General features: G+C 43.8%; 1 protein-coding gene across 5 annotated transcripts in view; it reads left to right on the top strand.

The window, feature by feature from the left end:
- Nucleotides 1-20,704, top strand: part of DAO (D-amino acid oxidase) — a 67,333-nt gene that overhangs the window by 15,403 nt on the left and 31,226 nt on the right. The window contains exon 1 of one of the 5 annotated variants that reach the window (XM_040351883.1): nucleotides 7,072-7,171. The exons of 3 other annotated variants lie outside the window; for them this stretch is intronic. In XM_040351883.1, coding sequence (XP_040207817.1) covers nucleotides 7,128-7,171 — 44 coding nt within the window. In that variant the 5' untranslated portion in view covers nucleotides 7,072-7,127. Of the gene's footprint in view, nucleotides 1-7,071; nucleotides 7,172-20,619; nucleotides 20,695-20,704 lie in introns of those variants that run through there. One more of the 5 variants, XM_040351887.1, reaches the window with a different exon arrangement.

The following is a 20,704-nucleotide window of genomic DNA, read 5'->3' as shown; positions in this document are numbered from 1 at the left end:
CACACCAGGTCAATAATGCCGCGTACACACGGTCGTTTTTTGTCTTGTAAAAAAACTTAGTTTTTTCTCATGAAAAAAAACAAAGTTTTTCAAACTTCATTTTAAAAAACGACGTTGCCTACACACCATCGTTTTTTCAAAATGCTCTAGCAAAGCGCGGTTACGTTCAGCACGTACGACGGCACTCTGTTCCATTCAAGCTCGCGTCATAACTTGCTTCTGAGCATGCGCGGATTTAAAAACGTTGTTTTAAACATCGTTTTACCCACACACTATCATTTTAAATGACACGAAAAACAACATTTTGAAAAACGACATAAAAAATTGAAGCATGTTCGAATTTTTTTGGGGTCATTTTTCAGAAGACAAAAAACGACGTTTTGCCCACACACGATCATTTTAAATGACGTTTTTTAAAACGTCGTTTTATTTCATCACAAAAAAAGACTGTGTGTACGCGGCATAAGAGTGTCTACTTCAATGTTTAACCTAGGCTGTTGATATGCTAAGTCTGCTACTGTAGTGATGAAAGCTGTGATTGAATTCTATTGTCCATTGTGAGATGCTAATGCCACTGTTTTGTGTGAAGAAGATGCTATTGATGATAGATATGTGTTGTGAGTTAGCAGTCTAAAGGTCAGACGTCTGCCTTAAGGAATGTGTATTATGCAGGTGAGGGGAACTTGTCGGAGACGTAACGTCTGGGGGATAATTAACTCCTCTGAATGTCATTACGTAAAAGAATGTGATTGAAGTGCTGTGTGGGTGGAGTTGATTCATTGTTCACTTGGTTTCTAAAACTGTATATAAGAAAGCTAAGTTACCATTAAAAGGGGTTCCTACATTTTGACTCAGAGAACGGAGCATGTCTCGTTATTCTGGGAAATGGGATGTCTGATGTCTGCTAGATTGTGGAGTGTCAGATAAGCTGTCGTGTTTGATGGAATGGGAATATCTTAAAAGGTGGTGACCGTTACAGTGGTGGCAGCAGTGGGATGATTCCATCGTCAGAAGGACGGCTACAAGGACACAGGACAATGGAGACGCTGTATGAACGTCTGAAGCTCTCCTCCCTCAAGGACTTACTGGAGAGCTGGGGCAGATCGGCCAGCAACCGTAAGAGAAGGGACATTATTGCAGAGCTTGTCCAAATGGATAGAGCTGAAAGGCCCAGCATAACAGACAGGACACCCGAGGAAGAACGTTTTGACCGGGCTGTTAAACGTGGACTGGCACAGTATGGACCTAATCCTCCACCGGAGATCATAGACCTGGTTATAGCGGCTGTGGATGCAACTTGGCTACATCAAAGAGGTGCTGCAGCAGCAGAAGTCACAGCAGCACCAACTGAAGAGAGGGGAGAGGTACAGATGCCAGTCGCCATGGAAGTGGAGTACCAGGGAGCCGGGGCAGTTGGCTCCCCTCTCCAGCAACAAGCTGAGGTGGTAAAGCTTTTACTCCCAGCGGAATCACTGGCAGCGGGGCAGGATGCTGCTGACCGCTGCACACCACTACTGCTTGAGCTGATATCGGGGGGTGGGACTGTGGTCTCCCCTCACAGCAACCCAGCAGAAGAGCTGGCAACAGAGCAGAATGCCACAAGCCTCTGCTCTCAACTAGCAGGAGAGGGAGTTCCTGTGGAAGTGGATGGGACTGTGGTCTTCACTCAAAGCAACCCAGCAGAAGAGCTGGCAACAGATCAGAATGCCACAAGCCTCTGCTCTCAACTAACGGAAGAGGGAGTTCCTGGGGTAGTGGATGGGACTTCAGTCTTCACTGACACAACCCCAGAAAATGGTGCGGCACTGAGACAGGAGGATGTCAGCTTTGCTTTGCAAGCACCAGGGATTTTCACCTACCACCAGTGGATGGGACTTCAGTCTTCACTGGTATACCCCAGGGATGGGGGCCAGTTGGCCCAGATCCCCAACAGCATGATGGACTGAGCCCAGTAACCCTGTCTTCTCTCCAGCGGCTGAAAGAACTCCAGGGAGAAGGGCCAGTCCAGGTCTCTCCACAGCGGCAGGCATGTTCTCTGAGAGAGGCAGAGGTTGGCTGGGTGAGTAATGCTCTGTTTGGAGCAATTTATTTGGGGTACGGTATGGATACCAGCATTGGAGGACTGGAACTACTGACTAACTTCTGAGTCAACCCGTTTGGGGTTACCTCCTGTGTCAGTCTCCCACCGAAAGGGGAGAGATGTAACGGAATGACCCATGACACCCAGAGACTTTTGGAGGATGGGGGGTACTCCTGTGCCAGCGTCACTAATGACTCTTGTGTCTAGGGTCATCCTGTGCCCCTTTTGGGCATAAAGTGACTGGGAAATATTAATTATAAATTACATGAGATAGGACATTACTGTTAATTCATGTTTTGCAGGATATCTGGACATATTACAGTTTGGTTAATGCTGACCCACACCAGGTCAATAAGAGTGTCTACTTCAATGTTTAACCTAGGCTGTTGATATGCTAAGTCTGCTACTGTAGTGATGAAAGCTGTGATTGCATTCTATTGTCCATTGTGAGATGCTAATGCCACTGTTTTGTGTGAAGTTGCTATTTATGATAGATATGTGTTGTGAGTTAGCAGTTTCAAGGTCAGACGTCTGACTTAAGGAATGTGTATTATGCAGGTGAGGGGAACTTGTCGGAGACGTAACGTCTGGGGGATAATTAACTCCTCTGAATGTCATTATGTAAAAGAATGTGATTGAAGTGCCGTGTGGGTGGAGTTGATTCATTGTTCACTCGGTTTCTAAAACTGTATATAAGAAAGCTAAGTTACCATTAAAAGGGGTTCATACATTTTGACTCAGAGAACGGAGCTTGTCTCGTTATTCTGGGAAATGGGATGTCTGATGTCTGCTAGATTGTGGAGTGTCAGATAAGCTGTCGTGTTTGATGGAATGGGAATATCGTAAACGGTGGTGACCGTTACACTGACCTTCTCCTGTATCATGTCTGCAGTCTCTGACCACCTTCTGTATCATGTCTGCAATCTCTGACCATCTCCTGTAGTATGTCTGCAGTCTCTGACCATCTCCTTCATCATGTCCTCAGTATCTGACCATCTCCTGCATCAAGTCCACAGAATCTTACCATCTCCTGCATCATGTCCTCAGTCTCTGACCATCCCCTGTATCATGTCCTCAGTCTCTGACCTTCTCCTGTATCATGTCTGAATTTTGAAAATGAATAAGGATGACTCTGGGTGTGGATGAGAGTTATATTGTGGAGAGCCACTTGACTATGTAACTGTCATCCCCACCCATAGTCATCCCCATACATTTTCACAATGCAACTCCATCATCCTCATCCATTTTCACAATGCAACTCCATTATGCTCATCCCCCACCCAGAATCATCCACCCCTCACCACAATGTATCCTCTTCCCCACCCAGCATCATCCATCCCGCTCCACAATGTATCCCCATCCCAACCCAGAATAATCCATCCCTCTCCACAATGTATCCCCATCCCTGCCCAGCAAGCATCATCCATCCCTCTCCACAATGTATCCCCATCACTGCACAGCATCGTCCATCCCTCTCCACAATGTATCCCCATCCTTTCCCAGCATCATCTATCCCTCTCCACATTGTATCCCATGGGGATCAGGATACATTGTAGAGAGGGATGGATGATGCTGGGCAGGGTTACATTGTGGAGAGGGATGGAGATAATTCTGGGCGGGGATGGGAATACATTGTAGAGAGGGATGGATGATGGTGGGTGGGTATGGGGATACATTGTGGAGAGGGATGGAGATAATTCTGGGCGGGGACGGGGATACATTGTGGAGAGGGATGGATGATGCTGGGCAGGGATGGGGATACATTGTGGAGAGGGATAGATGATTCTGGGCGGGGGTGGGGATACAGTATGGAGAGGGATGGATGATACTGGGCGGGATGGGGATACAGTGTGGAAAGGGATGTGGATAATTCTGGACGGGGATGGGGGATACATTGTGGAGAGGGATGGATGATGCTGGGCGGGAATGGGGATACATTGTAGAGAGGGATGGATGATGCTGGGTGGGAATGGGGATACATTGTGGAGAGGGATGGATGATGCTGGGCGGGAATGGGGATACATTGTGGAGAGGGATGGATGATGCTGGGCGGGGATGGGGATACATTGTAGAGAGGGATGGATGATGCTGGGCAGGATGGGGATACATTGTGGCAAGGAATGCGGATAATTCTGGGCGGGGATGGGGATAAATTTATTTTCGAGGTGGGGGGGAATCTTGGGTGAGTTTCCACACTATTTTCCCCAGGACTTGACCACTTTTGTGAGATACTGTAAGTGAGAAATGTCAGGATTGGTCTGGGGGTCGAATGGTTGCAGGATAACCCTTCAAAATGTATACATAATAAACTTGTCAAACACATCTTGAGATAAACCCAAAATATGTGGATACATCCCACCTACCGTATATGACCTTGTTTTACATCCCATTCCAAAACGATGGGTGATAATATGGAGTTGGCTCCCTTTTGTGGCTATTACTGCCTCCTGTCTTCTGAGAAGGCTCCCCCCCATATCTTTATCGACCTGACTTGCACAGGAGGGGCATTGGAACAGAATCGCAACTGCAGATCCAAGCACTTATGTACAGGGTGGAATGAGTATCCTAGGATGCAAATTGTCTGCCTTCAGAGGCCCACCTCTATACAGTGGAATCTTCGATTACTAGTGTAACGGGAGGGCCGTGGTGATAGAGACTCATTACTTAATTGATATCCTGATACAATCTCAGGGCTAACCCATTTCTGCCGGCTGATTTCAAATTGCTATGGGTGAGACAAATGCAATTTACAGACAAAATAAATTCCACATGCTCACCTCTGTCTCGATTCCAACAACAGGAAGGAGAAATCCTCCTCTCTTTAGCTTTATTAAAAATACAACATCACAAAAATGCATTCTCATTCGTCAACCCATACAATTCACACCCATTTCACCCACCCCCTTGTGAGGCTGTCATTGGCCAGTTCATATAGAAGGGTGGTTCCCTATTCCATGCTCTTCTTGAAAATCCACGTGACATAAACGTTCTCTCAGTAAAGCAGACCAGTTTACATAGAATTCCTTTGGTGGGCTGAAGACAGGAAATGCAGGGGGGATGGGTTAGCTTCCTTTGAAAAGTCCATCTGTATTTCCACACATGTCCAGGAATTCATCATAAAGGAGGGGCCGTAATTAGGAGTGAGGGGGGGAAATAGCTGCTTCTTGGTAATAATCCTTTGTATATTCAAAGTTCTAAGATGTACTTATAACGCTAAAACATTTATTTCTTAATTTTATCAATATTCGACAATATCTGCATTGCAACACATACCCATACATATGCATATATATATCTTATAAGAATACAAGAAAAGCAACATTTGGCAACATTTAAGTGATTCTAATAATAAAAAGAATAAGCTCAATCTTATCAAATAGGAATTTTTTCCCTAATCCACCACAGTGGGACCCAGAAGCTCTTACACAGATTGAGCCAGGAAATAAGGGACATATGTTGGATTGTTTTAACGTGGGTCTGTAATCCACAATATATTCAAGAATGTCTGCAAGACCTATTTACAGGTTGTTGATTCTGAACCCAACAGGTCAATAAGAAAGAGTGACTCATTCAATGTGGGAACACAGACTGTTAAGGTGGTAATTAAGTCTGCTACTGTGATGTAAATTAACCTTAGTCTGGCCTCCTAAAGACCTTTCATTTTGTTATGCTAATTGACACTGTATTGTGTGAATTTCTATTGATGATATATGTGTATTGTGAGTTAGCACAGTCTAAAGGTCAGATGTCTGACTTATGTCTACTAAGGAATGTGTATTGCATAGCAGGTGAGAGAAGCCAAAGTCATGATGTCTGACTTGTCAGCTGTAGTAATTAGCTCATGTTAATTATGTCAAACCTGGTGCCAGAATGTCTGACTAGAAGATGTGTATTGGGGCTCATTGTATCATGTTGTGGGTGGAGTTCAGTCATTGTTCATTGGGGTTTCTAACTGTATATAAGAAGCCTGAGTTTCCCATTAAAGTCTATTCGTTTGAACCAGAGAACAGAGCTGTGTGTCTCATTTCTGGGGAATCCTATGGGCCGTGTTCGTCTGCTGGATTGTGGAGTGTCGATAAGCTGCCGTGGGTTGGTGGAATGAAATATCGTAAACGGCGTTAACCCCTGACCGTTACAACTAGCATAATCCGTTCCAGGAGAATGCTTGTAATCCAAAGCACTCGCATATCAAAGCAAGTTTCCCCATAGAAGTCAATGGAAACTAAGACAATTCGTTCCACATTAACTTCTATTGCATGCAATACCGCATGTGGCCAGAGATGGGGGGCACCAGAGAGCCTGTGAAATACTCGGACAGCTCGGCTGAACTCAGAAACACTCAGGAACGGAGTATTTTCCAAAGGCCCCGAACTGTTCCGAGTGTCACCGGCGCCCCCGTACCTCTGTGCAGTACTGCACACCCCATTGGCTTGAATCCTGCTCGTTTTGCGAGACAACACTCGCAAACCGAGTCAGGATTAAAAAAAAAAAAAAAAAGTTGCTCGTCTTTTAAAACACTTGTTAACCGCGTTACTCGTTACCAAGGTTCCACTGTACCTGTATACAAGTAACCAGCCTACAGCCGCAGTTTGTCCATGATTTGTACAGGCAGCTGTATGCACACACCTGTCACTCCTACACACAGATATCTGCTTGTTTTCTATGGTGTTCAGCTCTCTCTGCTTCCAGGCAAAATGAGCATTTGCTAATCCTACTTCTCATTTCAGCCTAAATACACATTAAAATGTTTGCACTTTTCATGCATGGTATTAGCTGGAATTCGCTTTTAACCAGGTCATGTATGGCAGATCAGCTAAGTCGTTTGGGTTAAACAAGGACAGCATTGAAGCGTACTAACAAGATGCCCAAATTGAGACTGTCATTTTTTTCCTGGCCACTGCAGTGCTTCCTGAACTGAACTGAGCTGATATATTGTTTGCATACCATAGAGTGTTAGAAATTGAAACTAAACTGGTTTACTTCCTAGTTCAAATGCTGCATGCATGTCGTCTGCTGCTGTACTATGAGCTGATATCTCCCCTGTATTATGTTTAGGAAATATGTCTCTTTTTGTTTGATTCACAATATCAGGTACTGCAGCTTTAAACTTCTATTTCTGTTTATGGATATATTTTCTGATCACTGCAAAAGCTCACAGCTGTGTGTATTATGTGCTTGTGGGTGGTTATACGCAGGGTACACTGTTTGTTAAAAAAAAAAAACGTTCAAACAAACCAAAAAGTACGCTATGCAATGTGCTGGGACATGTTATACTAATATATTTCAGATTCAATGTGTATGATGTGTTGTTGTGTTTTGTTTGTTTGTTTAACCACTTGCAGACAGCCATATAGCAGAATGACGGCGGCAAAGTGGTTGTGATATCTTGACCGGATGTCATATGACGTGATCAGGATATGGCAGCCAGCGCGCGCCCGCGGGTGTGCGCAGCGCAGCGATCGGAGGTGCTATGTGTCAGTCTGACACGCAGCAACTCCGATCGTGGCCTCTGACAGAGGCTTCATGCCATGTGATCAGCTGTGACCAATCACAGCTGATCATCGCGTGAACCAGGAAGTGCCGGTAAACGTCTCTCCTCAGTTTACACTGACAGGGAGAGCGGATCGGCGGCTCTCTCTGTCAGAAGGGGGGTCTGTGTTGATAATCAGCACATTGATTATCAGCACAGCCCCCATCAAAATGTGCCAATCAATGGCCATCACATGTCAGCCTGTGCCCCTCTATAAAGCCTATATCAGTGCAGATCAGTGCCAATCAGTACCCCATCAGTAATGCCTGTCAGCGCCCAATCAAAGTGCCACTCAGAAAAGCCTGTCAGTAGCTCCTCATCAGTGCCGCCTATCAAGTGCCACCTATATCAGTGTCCATCAGTGCCTCTCATCAGTGCCCATCAGTTTTGTTTTTTTCACAATTGTCGCTCTTTTTATAGCGCAAAAATTTAAAACCGCAGAGGTGATCAAATACCACCAAAAGAAAGCTCTATTTGTTAGAAGAAAATTAAAAAAAATTAATTTGGGTACAGTGTAGCATGGCCGCGCAATTGTCATTCAAAGTGCGACATGGCTGAAAGATAAAAAATGTCTTGGGCAGGAAGGGGGGAAAGTGCCCTGGTATGGAAGTGGTTAAGCAACGAAATAAAAAAATGTATATATAAAAAAAGTTGCCGTGGGGGAAAGTGTCCAAAGAATGTTGAGGTTTAAATTTACTATAGTCAGAAAAAAAAATAAAAGGATTACATTTGTTTTGGCATTTTGTACATAGTTACTTTTATTTTCACTACCTAATTAATGCTATTCATAGCTGTAGGTTACTCTATACCCTATAAAGAAGTGGTAGGCCTCCTGGGGCCCTCCAGCTGTTGCAGAACTACAAGTCCCATCATGCCTCTGGGAGTAATTGTAACTGCCAGCCTTGCAATGCCTCATGGGAAATGTAGTTCCACAACAGCTGGAGGGCCCCTAGTTGCCTTCCAGTGACTTGTTCATTTGCTGCCTGTCACATGCCAAACGTCTCTGTCATGCTTTCTGAAAAAATAAAAACAATGTCTGAAGTATGGCAATATTTCCTGTTTGCTGTTTTGCACTTTTTAGACACAGAGCATATGAAGTATGTGTTTATTATATTGTAAATGATTTAGTGTGGGAAAAAGACATGTGTGGTAAATGCCGCGTATGGTTGAACTCGATAGACGTGTCATTTTTTAACCTGATTATGTCAGAGTATAGAGCTGTCTGCATGGATTCGTGCATGTTAACTGAGAAGTATAACATGGTGATACAACAATTAGTAAACTGTCCGAAATTTTTAAAAGGTTCAAAGGGATCTTTGGTATACGTATTTAATTCTGTTTTTAGATATGTACAGTATACTGTATGTAATAACTGATAAAAATGGCTAATCTTACTGGCATAGGTGTGCGCAGCCTATTTCATTTGGGTGTGCACCCTAAAGCTTAAACACACATCCGTGTGTCTATATATATATAACACAGTTTACTATGCTTCAGTTATGTATGAACACAGTGAGTGATCGGTACTGATCACTTATTGTATTTTTCATTGACGAAAGGAAGGGGCCAGTAAATGACATAGGGGCCCAGGCAGCAGGGGAAATATGCACCACAGTGGATGTTTAGGGCGTGCCCAGGCCCACCTAGTGCACACACCTATGCTTACTGGGAGGATCAAACTCCACAATTGAAAGTCTTCCCCACCGAATCTAAAACGAAAAAAGGATTTGCTGAGTATCATGTGACGTGAAAAACTTGAATCAGGTGACATTTAATTTTTATGTTCAGATTTATCAATATTCACCATGCAGATTCATGCTATTTTAAAAATGAGCCTATGGGGCATGGATATTATGAATGTTTCAGGTTTTAAATACTAATTTATAGTAATAAATGAATGCAGCAGAGGGTGCATGTAGTTCCTCTTTTGATTCCATTGGTAAAATAAAATTGCCAGTCCTGGCAGAAGATCATATATTCCTGCATGCCTGAAAGTACCAGGTATTTACAGTGGGGGGAAAGCTCCTTTTGGCAGAAAGTCCCTCTAATGCCGCGTACACACGATGGGAAATTCCGACAAGAAAACCCTCTCTGACATGTTTTAGCCTTGCTCTGGGGGCACTCGTGTGTGCTCGCTCCTGAGCCCCACTTTAGCCTTTAGAACCACTTTAAGGCTCTTGCCATATGCACATTAAGGATCTGAGCACATTGGACAGCAGAATAAAAGCTAGAACTGTTGGCTGAAAAAAGCAGTGTAAAAAACGCACCTATAAAGCATACTGTATATACGTTTAGATTCGTTTTTATTTATAAGCGTTTTTCCCCAAGACACTAGAAAATTGTACACTTAAAAAAGCTTGACACGTCTAAATCCTGCATTTTGGCATGTCCATTATTATTTATTTTTTTCTGCCCGAAAGTTTTTCTTAAAAATGCAATTGTGATGGGGTTTTTTGTTCATCCTGTTAAAGCTCCTCTACAAATATGCCTGTAAATGCAGAAATGTGCTAACATGGTGTTGCTTCTACAGGCTGAAAGAAAGAATGCCTGTATAAGCAGTATTTTATTTTATGCCCAGTGTGCATGAGGCCTAACTCTAGTACCAGTTTGATTAGAAGCCAATCCGTTTATATATTTTATTTAGAAATTGCTATTTCCTGACAGACTCCATGGCAGACTACGTGTGGGTTAACCCCCCTCCTCTCTACTGCTATAGGACCCTCTACCCATAAATTTGAGCTCACCTCTATGGACAGTGTTCCTTTTCTGTCCTCCTCACAGGGACCGCACTTCACGTTGCTCTGTGCATGTCCAGGATATCGGTCAGATTGGTACCAGTTGGGCGGTGCACCCAGTGCCCAGCTATGAGCGGGCGAGTGGTTCGGGCAGTGATGTTTTTTCCCCTATGGTGAAAGGGATGTGGCCCAGGGTACCAGGATGGACGTTTTTCTGGACTGGCTGGCAAGGTCTGAAGGTTTTCACTATTTTCTCGTTTTCATGGCAGACAGTTTTTATGTGTATGTCTGTTTTTCCCTACTTCCCAACCTGTCTTTTTCGTTACCGGCATCCGTGGAACGCTTCTGCGTTCAGATTGACGACTTCCGTTCAGATTGACGACTTCTCCAAGAGTCTTTTCAAAGGTTCTGTTGGCAGTAGTGTCTCTTACCAGAACGAAAGGGGTACGACTGTACCACTACCTGGACGACCTGTTAGTACTATCTCAAGACAGGCAACAGCTTCTAGTTCACAAAGAACAAGTCATTTCCACACTGATGAAGTTCAGATAGCTTCTAAACCAGGAGAAAAGTCAGCTAGAACCGTCCCAGTGCCTAACCTATCTAGGAGCCCAGTTCAACACCACAGAGAACACTATCTCTCTTCCGGAAGAAAAAATCCCAGTCATTCGGGAAAGAATCTCCCTAGCCCTAGACTCCTCACACCTGAGAGCTTCGCAGTGCCTAAAAATAATCGGCACAATGGTGGCCACAGCACTTATGGTCAAATGGGCAATGTGGAGGCTTTGCCCCTTTCAAGCGGGTTTCCTTCTCCAATGGAGGTCGGAAGACATCAGTCAGTTGATCGGGTCACTCTGTTAATGAGGAACAGTCTCCTTTTGGGGGCTGCAACGCAAAAACCTATTGACATACCACTCTCTTGTTCCCATCCAATGGGTGTCTGTTACTTCCGATGCCAGCAATGCGGGCTGGGGGGCTCATTGTGGCCAAGAACTGGCACAAGGCAAGTGGGCTCCACATCCCAGGTTCAAACATTCTGGATCTTCGTGCGGCATGGTGTGCCCTTCAATCCTTTTCCCATCTCCTGAAAGGGAAGTCAGTCCTTCTCAAGATGGACAACACCACAGCTGTGGCGTATGTGAAGAGACAAGGGTGTTCCGCCCTTCTCCAAGAGGTCGAGCCCATCATGACTTGGGCTCAAAAGAACCTGCTCAATCTGTCAGCAGTCTTCATTCCAGGGGAGCAGAACATTCAAGCAGACTTTCCTGTCTCGCAGCAATCTAGACGACAAGGAATGGTTACTACATCCACAGACCTTCAAGTGGATCCTATCGTTGGAAATCGATCCCGAGGTGGATCTGTTTGCATCCCCCTGCAACCACAAACTCAACAAATACTACACTCGAGTCTGTGCAGTCAAGCTTTAGGAGTACATGCTTTAACGAGTCAGTGGAACTTCAACAGGGCATATGCCTTCCCTCCACCTTCAATCATTCTAAAATCCTTCAGAGGCTTCAATTGGAAACAGTCGAAGTGGTGACAATAGCACCCTACTGGCTGAGCAGGCCGTGGTTTCCTCTCCTGAACCAGGTGAGCTTTCGGGGAAACGGTGCCCCTCCTTCTCAGGGGGCGACCCTGCACCCCTGTCCAGCGATACTGAGACTGATGGTCTGGTTCTTGAGAGGCAGAGGCTAGAGTCTCTCGGGTGTGCTTCGAGAGTTATTTCTACCCTCATGAATTCCAGAAAGCCTTACACCAACAGAGTCTACAGTAGAATATGGGCCACGTTTGTTAACTTATCTACTTCTGCAGGAAGATCATGTAGAGACTAGTGTTGCTCACGAATATTCGTATTGCGAATATTCGGCTCGAATATGGCATATTCGAGTATTCGCGAATATATCGAATTTCGCGGCCAATATTCGCTATTCCGAATATTCGCATTTTTTCAATTTTATTTTTAAAACAGATCACATCCTAGTGATCTTCATCGACGTCTAAAAGCATTGCTGGTATGATTAGAGACACTGGGCCGAGTAGCTGAAGCGATCATTTTATATTGCAGAATATTCGCAATGCGAATATTCGGCAATAGGAATATTGCGCGATTATTTTCTCCGCCTTTCTTTTGCATCAGAGTTCTCCTACCACAGTTGTTAAAATTTCGCTATTATTTTCGCATCCGCATTAGCGCAATTTCGCAATATTGTTTTCCGAATAATCTTATTTTTTCAATTTTATTTTTAAAACAGATCACATCCAAGTGATCTCCATCGATGTCTAAAACAGGGGTTGACAAATTTGCTTGGAATCTAGGAGCCAGGTAAAAAAGTTAGGAGCCAGAAAACGCGCCCAGTCCCGACGAGCTTGCGCGCAGAAGCGAACACATACGCGAGCAGCGCCCGCATATGTAAATCGCCGCGATTGGTAGAGCGAGAGCAATAATTCTAGCCCTAGACCTCCTCTAACTCAAAACATGCAACCTGTAGATTTTTTTAAACGTCGCCTATGAAGATTTTAAAGGGTAAAAGTTTGTCGGCATTCCACGAGCGGACGCAATTTTGAAGCGTGACATGTTGGGTATGAATTTACTCGGCGTAACATTATATTTCAGAATATAAAAAAAAAATGGGGATAACTTTACTGTTGTCTTATTTTTTTAATTAAAAAAAGTGTAATTTTTTCACCAAAAAAGTGCGCTTGTAAGACCGCTGCGCAAATACGGCGTGACAGAAAGTATTGCAACGATCGCCATTTTATTCTCTAGGGTGTTAGGATAAAAAATATATATAATGTTTGGGGGTTCTAATTAGAGGGAAGAAGATGGCAGTGAAAAATAGTGAAAAATTACATTAGAATTGCTGTTTAACTTGTAATGCTTAACTTGTAATACCAACGGCCACCACCAGAAGGCGCCAGCTCACATCTGGTGGTAATAACTTGTAATACCAACGGCTCACCACCAGATGGCCCCAGCTCACAAAAAAAATTTATTTTTTTTTTTTTGCCCCCCTTCCAAGCCAAGTCGCCAGGACCCTATTTCTAGTCGCCATGGCGACCTGGCGCCCGGGATTTGTCGAGCCCTGGTCTAAAAGCATTGCTGGTATGATTAGAGACACTGGGCCGAGTAGCTGAAGCGATCATTTTATATTGCCGAATATTCGCAATGCGAATATTCGGCAATAGGAATATTGCGCGATTATTTTCTCCGCCCTTCTTTTGCATCAGAGCCAATCAGAGTTCTCCTACCACAGTTGTCGAAATTCCGCAATCATTTTCGCATTCGCATTTGCGAAAATTCGATAATATATCACGAATATTCAATTTCAGCATGAGCCAATCAGAGTTCTTCTACCGCACTTGTCGAAATTTCGCAATTATTTTCGCATTCGCAATAGCGAAATTTCGCAAAAATTTCATTTGGATAAAATATCACGAATATTCGATTTTAGCGAATATTTCTCGAATATTCGGCTATATATTCGTGATATATCGCGAAATCGAATATGGCGTATTCCGCTCAACACTAGTAGAGACCCTGGAGTCCAAGACATTCTCAGTTTTCTCCAGTCTGGCCTGGATCTTTCTTTGTCTGTTAGTTCTCTTGGAGTGCAAATATCGGCTCTGTCAGCTTTTCGGGAACAGCATGGGCAACTCACCCACTGATACGACAGTTCTTTCGTGGGGCATCGAGACTCAGAACCCAGAGGAAGTCTAGATTCTCCAAATGGGATCTGCCACTCATCCTTGATGCATTGTCAACTCTCAACAACAAAGACCTGTCAATGAAGGACTTGTCAATAAAACTGGCCTTTTTGGTGGCCATCACCTCGGCCAAAAGAGTGTCGGAGATGAGCTTTTTGGGATGTCAGGAACCCTTTCTGACTTTCTTTCCGGACCGGGTGGTCCATTATTCCCATGCTTGGGTCCAAGCCGAAAGTTACTTCCGTGTTTCACGAAAACCAGGAGATGGTGCTTCCTACATTCCAGTCTCCAGAATCTACAGAAGTACATCCTTTGGATGTGGGTGAAACTCTGAGGTCCTGTACACACGACTGAGTTTCTCTGCAGAATTCAGCCAGAAACTCGATCGGAGCTGTATTCTGCCGAGAAACCCGGGTGGGTGTACACTTTTTGCCGAGGAAGCCGACGAGGATCTCGGCGAGGAAATAGAGAACATGTTCTCTATTTCCTCGTTGTTCAATGAGAAATTTCGGCTCGCCGAGATCCTCGGCGGCTTCACAAGGAACTCAACGAGCAAAACGATGTGTTTTGCCCGTCGAGTTCCCCGGACGTGTGTACGGGGCCTTAGAGAATACTTACGAGCCACTTCGTCTTTCAGATGTTCCAATCATCTAATCTTATTACACTCTGGCAGCAACAGAGGAATTGTGCTTCCTCAAGAAAAATAGCGGCCTGGATTGTTCAAGCTATTCAACAAGCTTACAGGGCAAAGGGCCTGGCTCCTCCAGAGGCGGTGACGGCGCATTCCACTAGAGGCATGGCGACCTCATGGGCAGCAGCTCGACATGTGGCTCCTGATGTGATATGCAAGGCAGCCTCGTGGTCTTCGATCAACACTTTCATGTCTCATTATTTTATAGAGCCTGCTTCCCTTCTTCTGTGAATTTTGGTCTGAGAATCCTGTCAGTTGACCGAAAAGATAAAAAATGTTTGTGTTCAGCATACCCTCCCGTGTGGTTTGGCTAGTTATTTCCCACACGTAGTCTGCCATGGAGTCTGTCAGGAAAACGGAAAATTTATTACAAAATACTTACCGTAATTTTCCTTTCCTGATAGACTCTATGGCAGACAGAGTTCCCACCCATGAATATGAATATAAGAGTTTGGACTGAGAGTCGGCTAGTTACGGAGCACCATCCATAGAGGTGAGCTCAAATTTATGGATAGAGGGTCCTATAGCAGTAGAGAGGAGGCGGGGTTAACCCACACGTAGTCTGCCATGAAGTCTATCAGGAAAGGAAAATTACGGTAAGTATTTTGTAATACATTTTCAAATTTTCCTCTCTGCCAGGGGTCTCCAGACTTTCTAAACGGGGGGGGGGGCCAGTTTACTGTCACTCAGACTTTAGGGGGACTGGAATGTGGCCATTGGGAGTAGAAATTATCCTGGTGTTGGTGGGATTAAACAATGCATCTTTGGTATTAGGGGGAGGAATAGTGCCCTATTGCTGGTGTCAGTGGGAGAAATAGTGCCCATCGTTGGTGTCAGTGGAAGGAATCGTGTCTTGTATCAGTGGAAGGAAAAATGTCTTGTATCAGAGAAAGGAAGAGTGTCTTGTTTCAGTCCAGACGTTAGTGGGGAAAAACAAAGCCCCATCCTTGGTGTCAGTGGGAAGAATTGTGCCCCATCGGTGTTGTCATTGGAAGGAATTGTGCCCCGTCATTGGTGTCATTGGACCAAATTGTTGGTGTTATCTGAAGGAATGCCTTCTTTGGTGTCGGTGGGAGATATTGTGCCCCATCGATGGTGTCATTGAGAGGAATTGTGCCACAATGTTTGTATCAGTGGATGAAATAGTGCCCCAAGAGCCGAATAAAAGAAAGCAAAGGACTGCATCTGGCCCCCAGGCCACAGATTAGAGACCACTGCTTTATACCAAACAGGAGTTTATATATCGTATTTGCCGGCGTATAAGACGACTGGGCGTATAAGACGACCCCTTAATTTTCCAGCCAAAATGTTGGTTTTGGGATATACTCGCCGTATAAGACTACCCCCTTCCTACTAGTCATGCCTCGCCTCACGGTGCCACCATTACATGCTAGACTGTGTCACTACATGCCAGACTGTGCCCCATTACATGCCAGACTATGCCCCATTACATGCCAGACTGTGCCCCATTACATGCCAGACTATGCCCCATTACATGCCAGACTGTGCCCCATTACATGCCAGACTGTGCCCCATTACATGCCAGACTGTGCCCCAGTACATGCCAGACTGTGCCCCATTACATGCCAGACTGTGCCCTTACCTTATCCCAAGACATGCAGAATCGCGGCTGTACGATTTTTCAAAAGCCGCGCCTTCTACGTCTTCTGTTCCGTGATAGGCGGAAACACTCAGCTTCCCAGGAGGCACTGTGTTCAGTGTTCGCCTATCACGGAGGCCCTCTCGTCCGAGGACGAGAGGGCCTCCGTGATAGGCGGACACTAAACACAGGACGAGAGGGCCTCCGTGATAGGCGGACACTGAACACAGTGCCTCCTGGGAAGCTGAGTGTTTCCGCCTATCACGGAACAGAAGACGTAGAAGGCGCGGCTTTTGAAAAATCGTACGGCCGCGATTCTGCATGTCTTGGGATAAGGTAAGGGCACAGTCTGGCATGTAATGGGGCACAGTCTGGCATGTACTGGGGCACAGTCTGGCATGTAATGGGGCACAGTCTGGCATGTAATTAGGCACAGTCTGGCATGTAATGGGGCATAGTCTGGCATGTAATGGGCCACGATTCTGGGATAAGGTAAGGTTAGGTTACCGGCGTATAAGACGACCCCCGACTTTTAAGAAGATTTTAAGGGGTTACAAAGTCGTCTTATACCCCGGAAAATACGGTAGGTAAAACATATAATAAAAATTTTAAAGACCCATACATTGATTTATGTTTACAGAAGCTTAGAGAGTATACTCATGCAGTTGTCATAGCAGTATCTCCTTCTTTGTAAGAGGATTACAAAACACCTAGGCTCTTGGCACCCTTTTCAACAAGATCTCAGTATCCTATACTCTCTTCTTTCTTTTTTTTTGGGTTTCATTAGAGAACCAACCAACATACATTGTAAGATATGTCCCACGATTACAGTTCTGCTGGCTTCTCAGCCATTCATACGATATTGCTCGTTATCTTAACATGTTTATCGGGACATTTCATATGCATATTGTGTGTTTTTTGTTCTTATTACTGTATTAACTGTTTTTTGTATATACAGTTGTCAACAGCAATGTTCGGCTTCTCCGTTTTATCGAATTTTATTTGTTCCTTGTAAATACACATTTAAGTATTTAATTCATGTAGATCGCACAGTCATCGCGACATGTATGGCGATGTCTTTGTTGTCGGCGAGATGTGGTGGCCTCAAATGTGGCTTTTTCTGTAATTGGATGTGTCAAGACAGAGAATCAGATAGCGTATTTTCGATTTCAACACATGTTTACCTACTGCCTAGGGAGTTTTTCATTAACCCATTTGGTTTCCTTTTGGTTTTACTTTTCCCTTTCCAGTCTAACATTAAAGCATTAAAATATTGTAATACCAATATATCGATTCCGCTATGCAACCTGACACACACTCCATGCCCATACCCTGATCGCTATCATTCTCTAGAGAGTTTCTCTATTTAGATTGAGGTTCACATGTTGGCAATTGTCCGCTAATAGCAGTTATTTTTCATTAGCCTCATATAGCCACATTGACACTTCCCGACATTTCAAGTGCCTCTTTTTTACTATCATTCCATACTACTCTGCATGTTTACTCATTTACTGATTTTTAGGATATTTTAGAACTCTTCTATATACGGCCACACATGTTCACATCTTTTTGTTTTTGTCTTTGTATTAATGGTTCAGCTCACAATGAATGTTTAACCAGTCCAGATAGATGCCCGGTGTCTCAGTTATTATTTCAATAATGAGTCAGTAAACAAACACATACAGGCAACAAAAATACAAAAAACAAAAATAATATAATAATAATCATAAAAATAATAAAAAACACAAGTTAATATACTATAAAACAAATAGGACCATTAGAATTAAGGTGCACTTTTACACTATGCTCAATCTTTAGGCATTTTTTGTTCACTACATTACACCATATTATTTTATGGTTTATGCATCGTCCTTTATATGGTTCACCGTCACATTCACCCCTATTTTTTCCCCTTTTTTTTTTTTCCCCTTTTTTCCCCATTTCACTTTTTATTTGTTTTCCTTTCTTCTTTTTTAATTAATTTCACTTTACTTTATCGCACTTTAATTCATATCATATCTTTTGTTTTCTTAATTTCATTTTATTTGTTACTTATACAAGTTATACATGTTTTACACATATCATTCCATTTCCTGTCCACTTTAATTCACTTCTCTTACACTCAAATATATTTCTTCACACTTACACATACTCCTACACTCTCTTTCACATTTTTCTGCACCCCACTTCTCTATTGGGTCAACACATCATTCTATCCAATGTTCACTATTCACCATGAATTTGCATGAGACATAGTCCACATGAGACACTCTCTGATTGTCTGTCGAGACACACCCAAACTTCACAGGGGACCCTGTTTAACTTAATTGTTTCCAGAGCCCCCTCCCACTCATTGGGTTGTAAGGTATATATTCACTCATTTTACTGTTTACACACTAGCTATGAAGAAGCACTAAGGCATAGTGCGAAACGTCAGCTTTTCTTTTGTTGTGCTGTTTTTTGCTGTGGCATGTATTTTGTGATTTTTAATTAAAGAAGGAGTTTTTTTGGAGTGCGGCTGTCCCAGCTTTTTTCCTTCATCCTGGCCTGCATTTTGGTTGCACTGCCTGCACCCTTGGCTCGGACCGCGGGGGTCGGATTGCCTGGTTCTCTTTGAGCGGTTGCCCACTCTCTCAGTTGTCATAGGAAGTTTATGTATTCATTTTATACCAAAGTATCGTTTACACTGAGTCATGGTTGACTAACATAGCCCCTGGTGAATAAGTGAAGACACAGGTGTCAGAGTGCACATCTCTGCATGCTTTATTAGTTGACAGACTTGACTGACTTGATTTCCTGCCCTGCCAAGTTGAACTGACGAAGGAGATTATCCTTGCACCTTAAAGCAAGTAGCACAGTTGTCTTCCTGAATCCAGTCTGCGTATTCTCAATGAGTTTCCCCACTCCTGATATTTAGGTAGGTCATTGATAATTGATATGTCTAGTGACATAGGTGCAGAAAACCTATATAGTTACTTGTATTTATATCTTTGTGTCTAAAGACACTTATGCCGCGTACACACGACCAATGAGAATGGTCTGATGGACCGTGTTCACCGGTCAAAACCGATCGTGTGTCCACGCATGCTCAGAATCAAGTCGACGTATGCTTGGAAGCATTGAACTTTTTTCAGCACGTCGTTGTGTTTTACAATCGTTTTTTTAACCGATGGTGTGTAGGCGCGACGGACCATCAGTCAGCTTCATCGGTTATAAAAACCTGAAAGACAAAGGCATAATGAGCTAGTATGACTAGCATACTAGCTCATTATGAATTAGAATATAGAAAAAACACCCAATCCAAAGAGTTGGCAAAGTCGGACTTTGAGGCACGTGGAAGTATAAAAATATGATTTATTACAAAAAAATATAAAATGTACAATAACAGTGGTATAATGGAATGTGAATAAATACAGTCACAATACAACCATCTGGATCAGAAATATATGGATAGTGAATAAATCCTATTGAAGTCGCCGATCATGAATTACTTACCTTAGATCGAAGCCGTCCTTGTCTCTCCCTCCAGCTGCAGACATCTCCCCCCGGAGGTTACTTCCGGGTATCGCCGCTCTGGCGCTGTGATTGGCCGGAGCGGCGAAGACGTCACTCTGCGCATGCGCACGGGAGCCATCAAAGCTGGCATTACCTATTCACAAAACCGGCATTATAAGTGCGCCTGCTCCGTTGTCTACGGTGTGCATGCGCCGTAGACATCGGTGCATTCTTTTTGGCAAATATTTCCTAAACCGTGTAGGTTTAGGAGATATTGCAAACACCTACAGGTAAGCCTTAGACCCCATTCACACTGGAGCATTTTGTAGCTTGAAGCCTCAAGCTACAAAACGCTGGAGGGGAAAAAATCTATTATTCTCTATGGAGATGGTTCACATCTCCACTCCAAAATGCCTGAAGCCAGAAGCTCCAAAATGCCTGAAGCTCAAACAAGTTCTGGGACTTTTTTTTTGGCAGATTTGGGCGTTTTTCTGCTTTTTACATTAGTGACCTTTTGACCTGTGCAAAAATCACAGCAAAATCGCTGTAAATTTGCGCGACTTTCTGCCTGAAAACGCTATGCGCAGGTGTGAAGGGGGGCCTTAATCTAGGCTTACCTGTAGGTAAAACATGTCAGAGAGGATTTACAACCACTTTAACGGGACACAGTCAGCAATAAAAACTGACAAGCATTCAGATCCCTCTTCACTCTATCCAAAACTAAGAAAATGTTTTGCCTTTTAGTTATACATTAATTACAAATCTGGGAGGAAGAAGGGGAAAGGGCGCCCTTCTAATGTCAGCAGGTGTGCTTACTTAGGAGCTCAATGTCAGAATTCTTGCAGGATATAGGAACAGGTAGGTCTTG

This window comes from Rana temporaria, chromosome 1, assembly GCF_905171775.1.
Source record: "Rana temporaria chromosome 1, aRanTem1.1, whole genome shotgun sequence".
Classification (NCBI taxonomy): Eukaryota; Metazoa; Chordata; class Amphibia; order Anura; family Ranidae; genus Rana; species Rana temporaria.
This window is presented reverse-complemented; position numbering and strand designations above follow the sequence as displayed.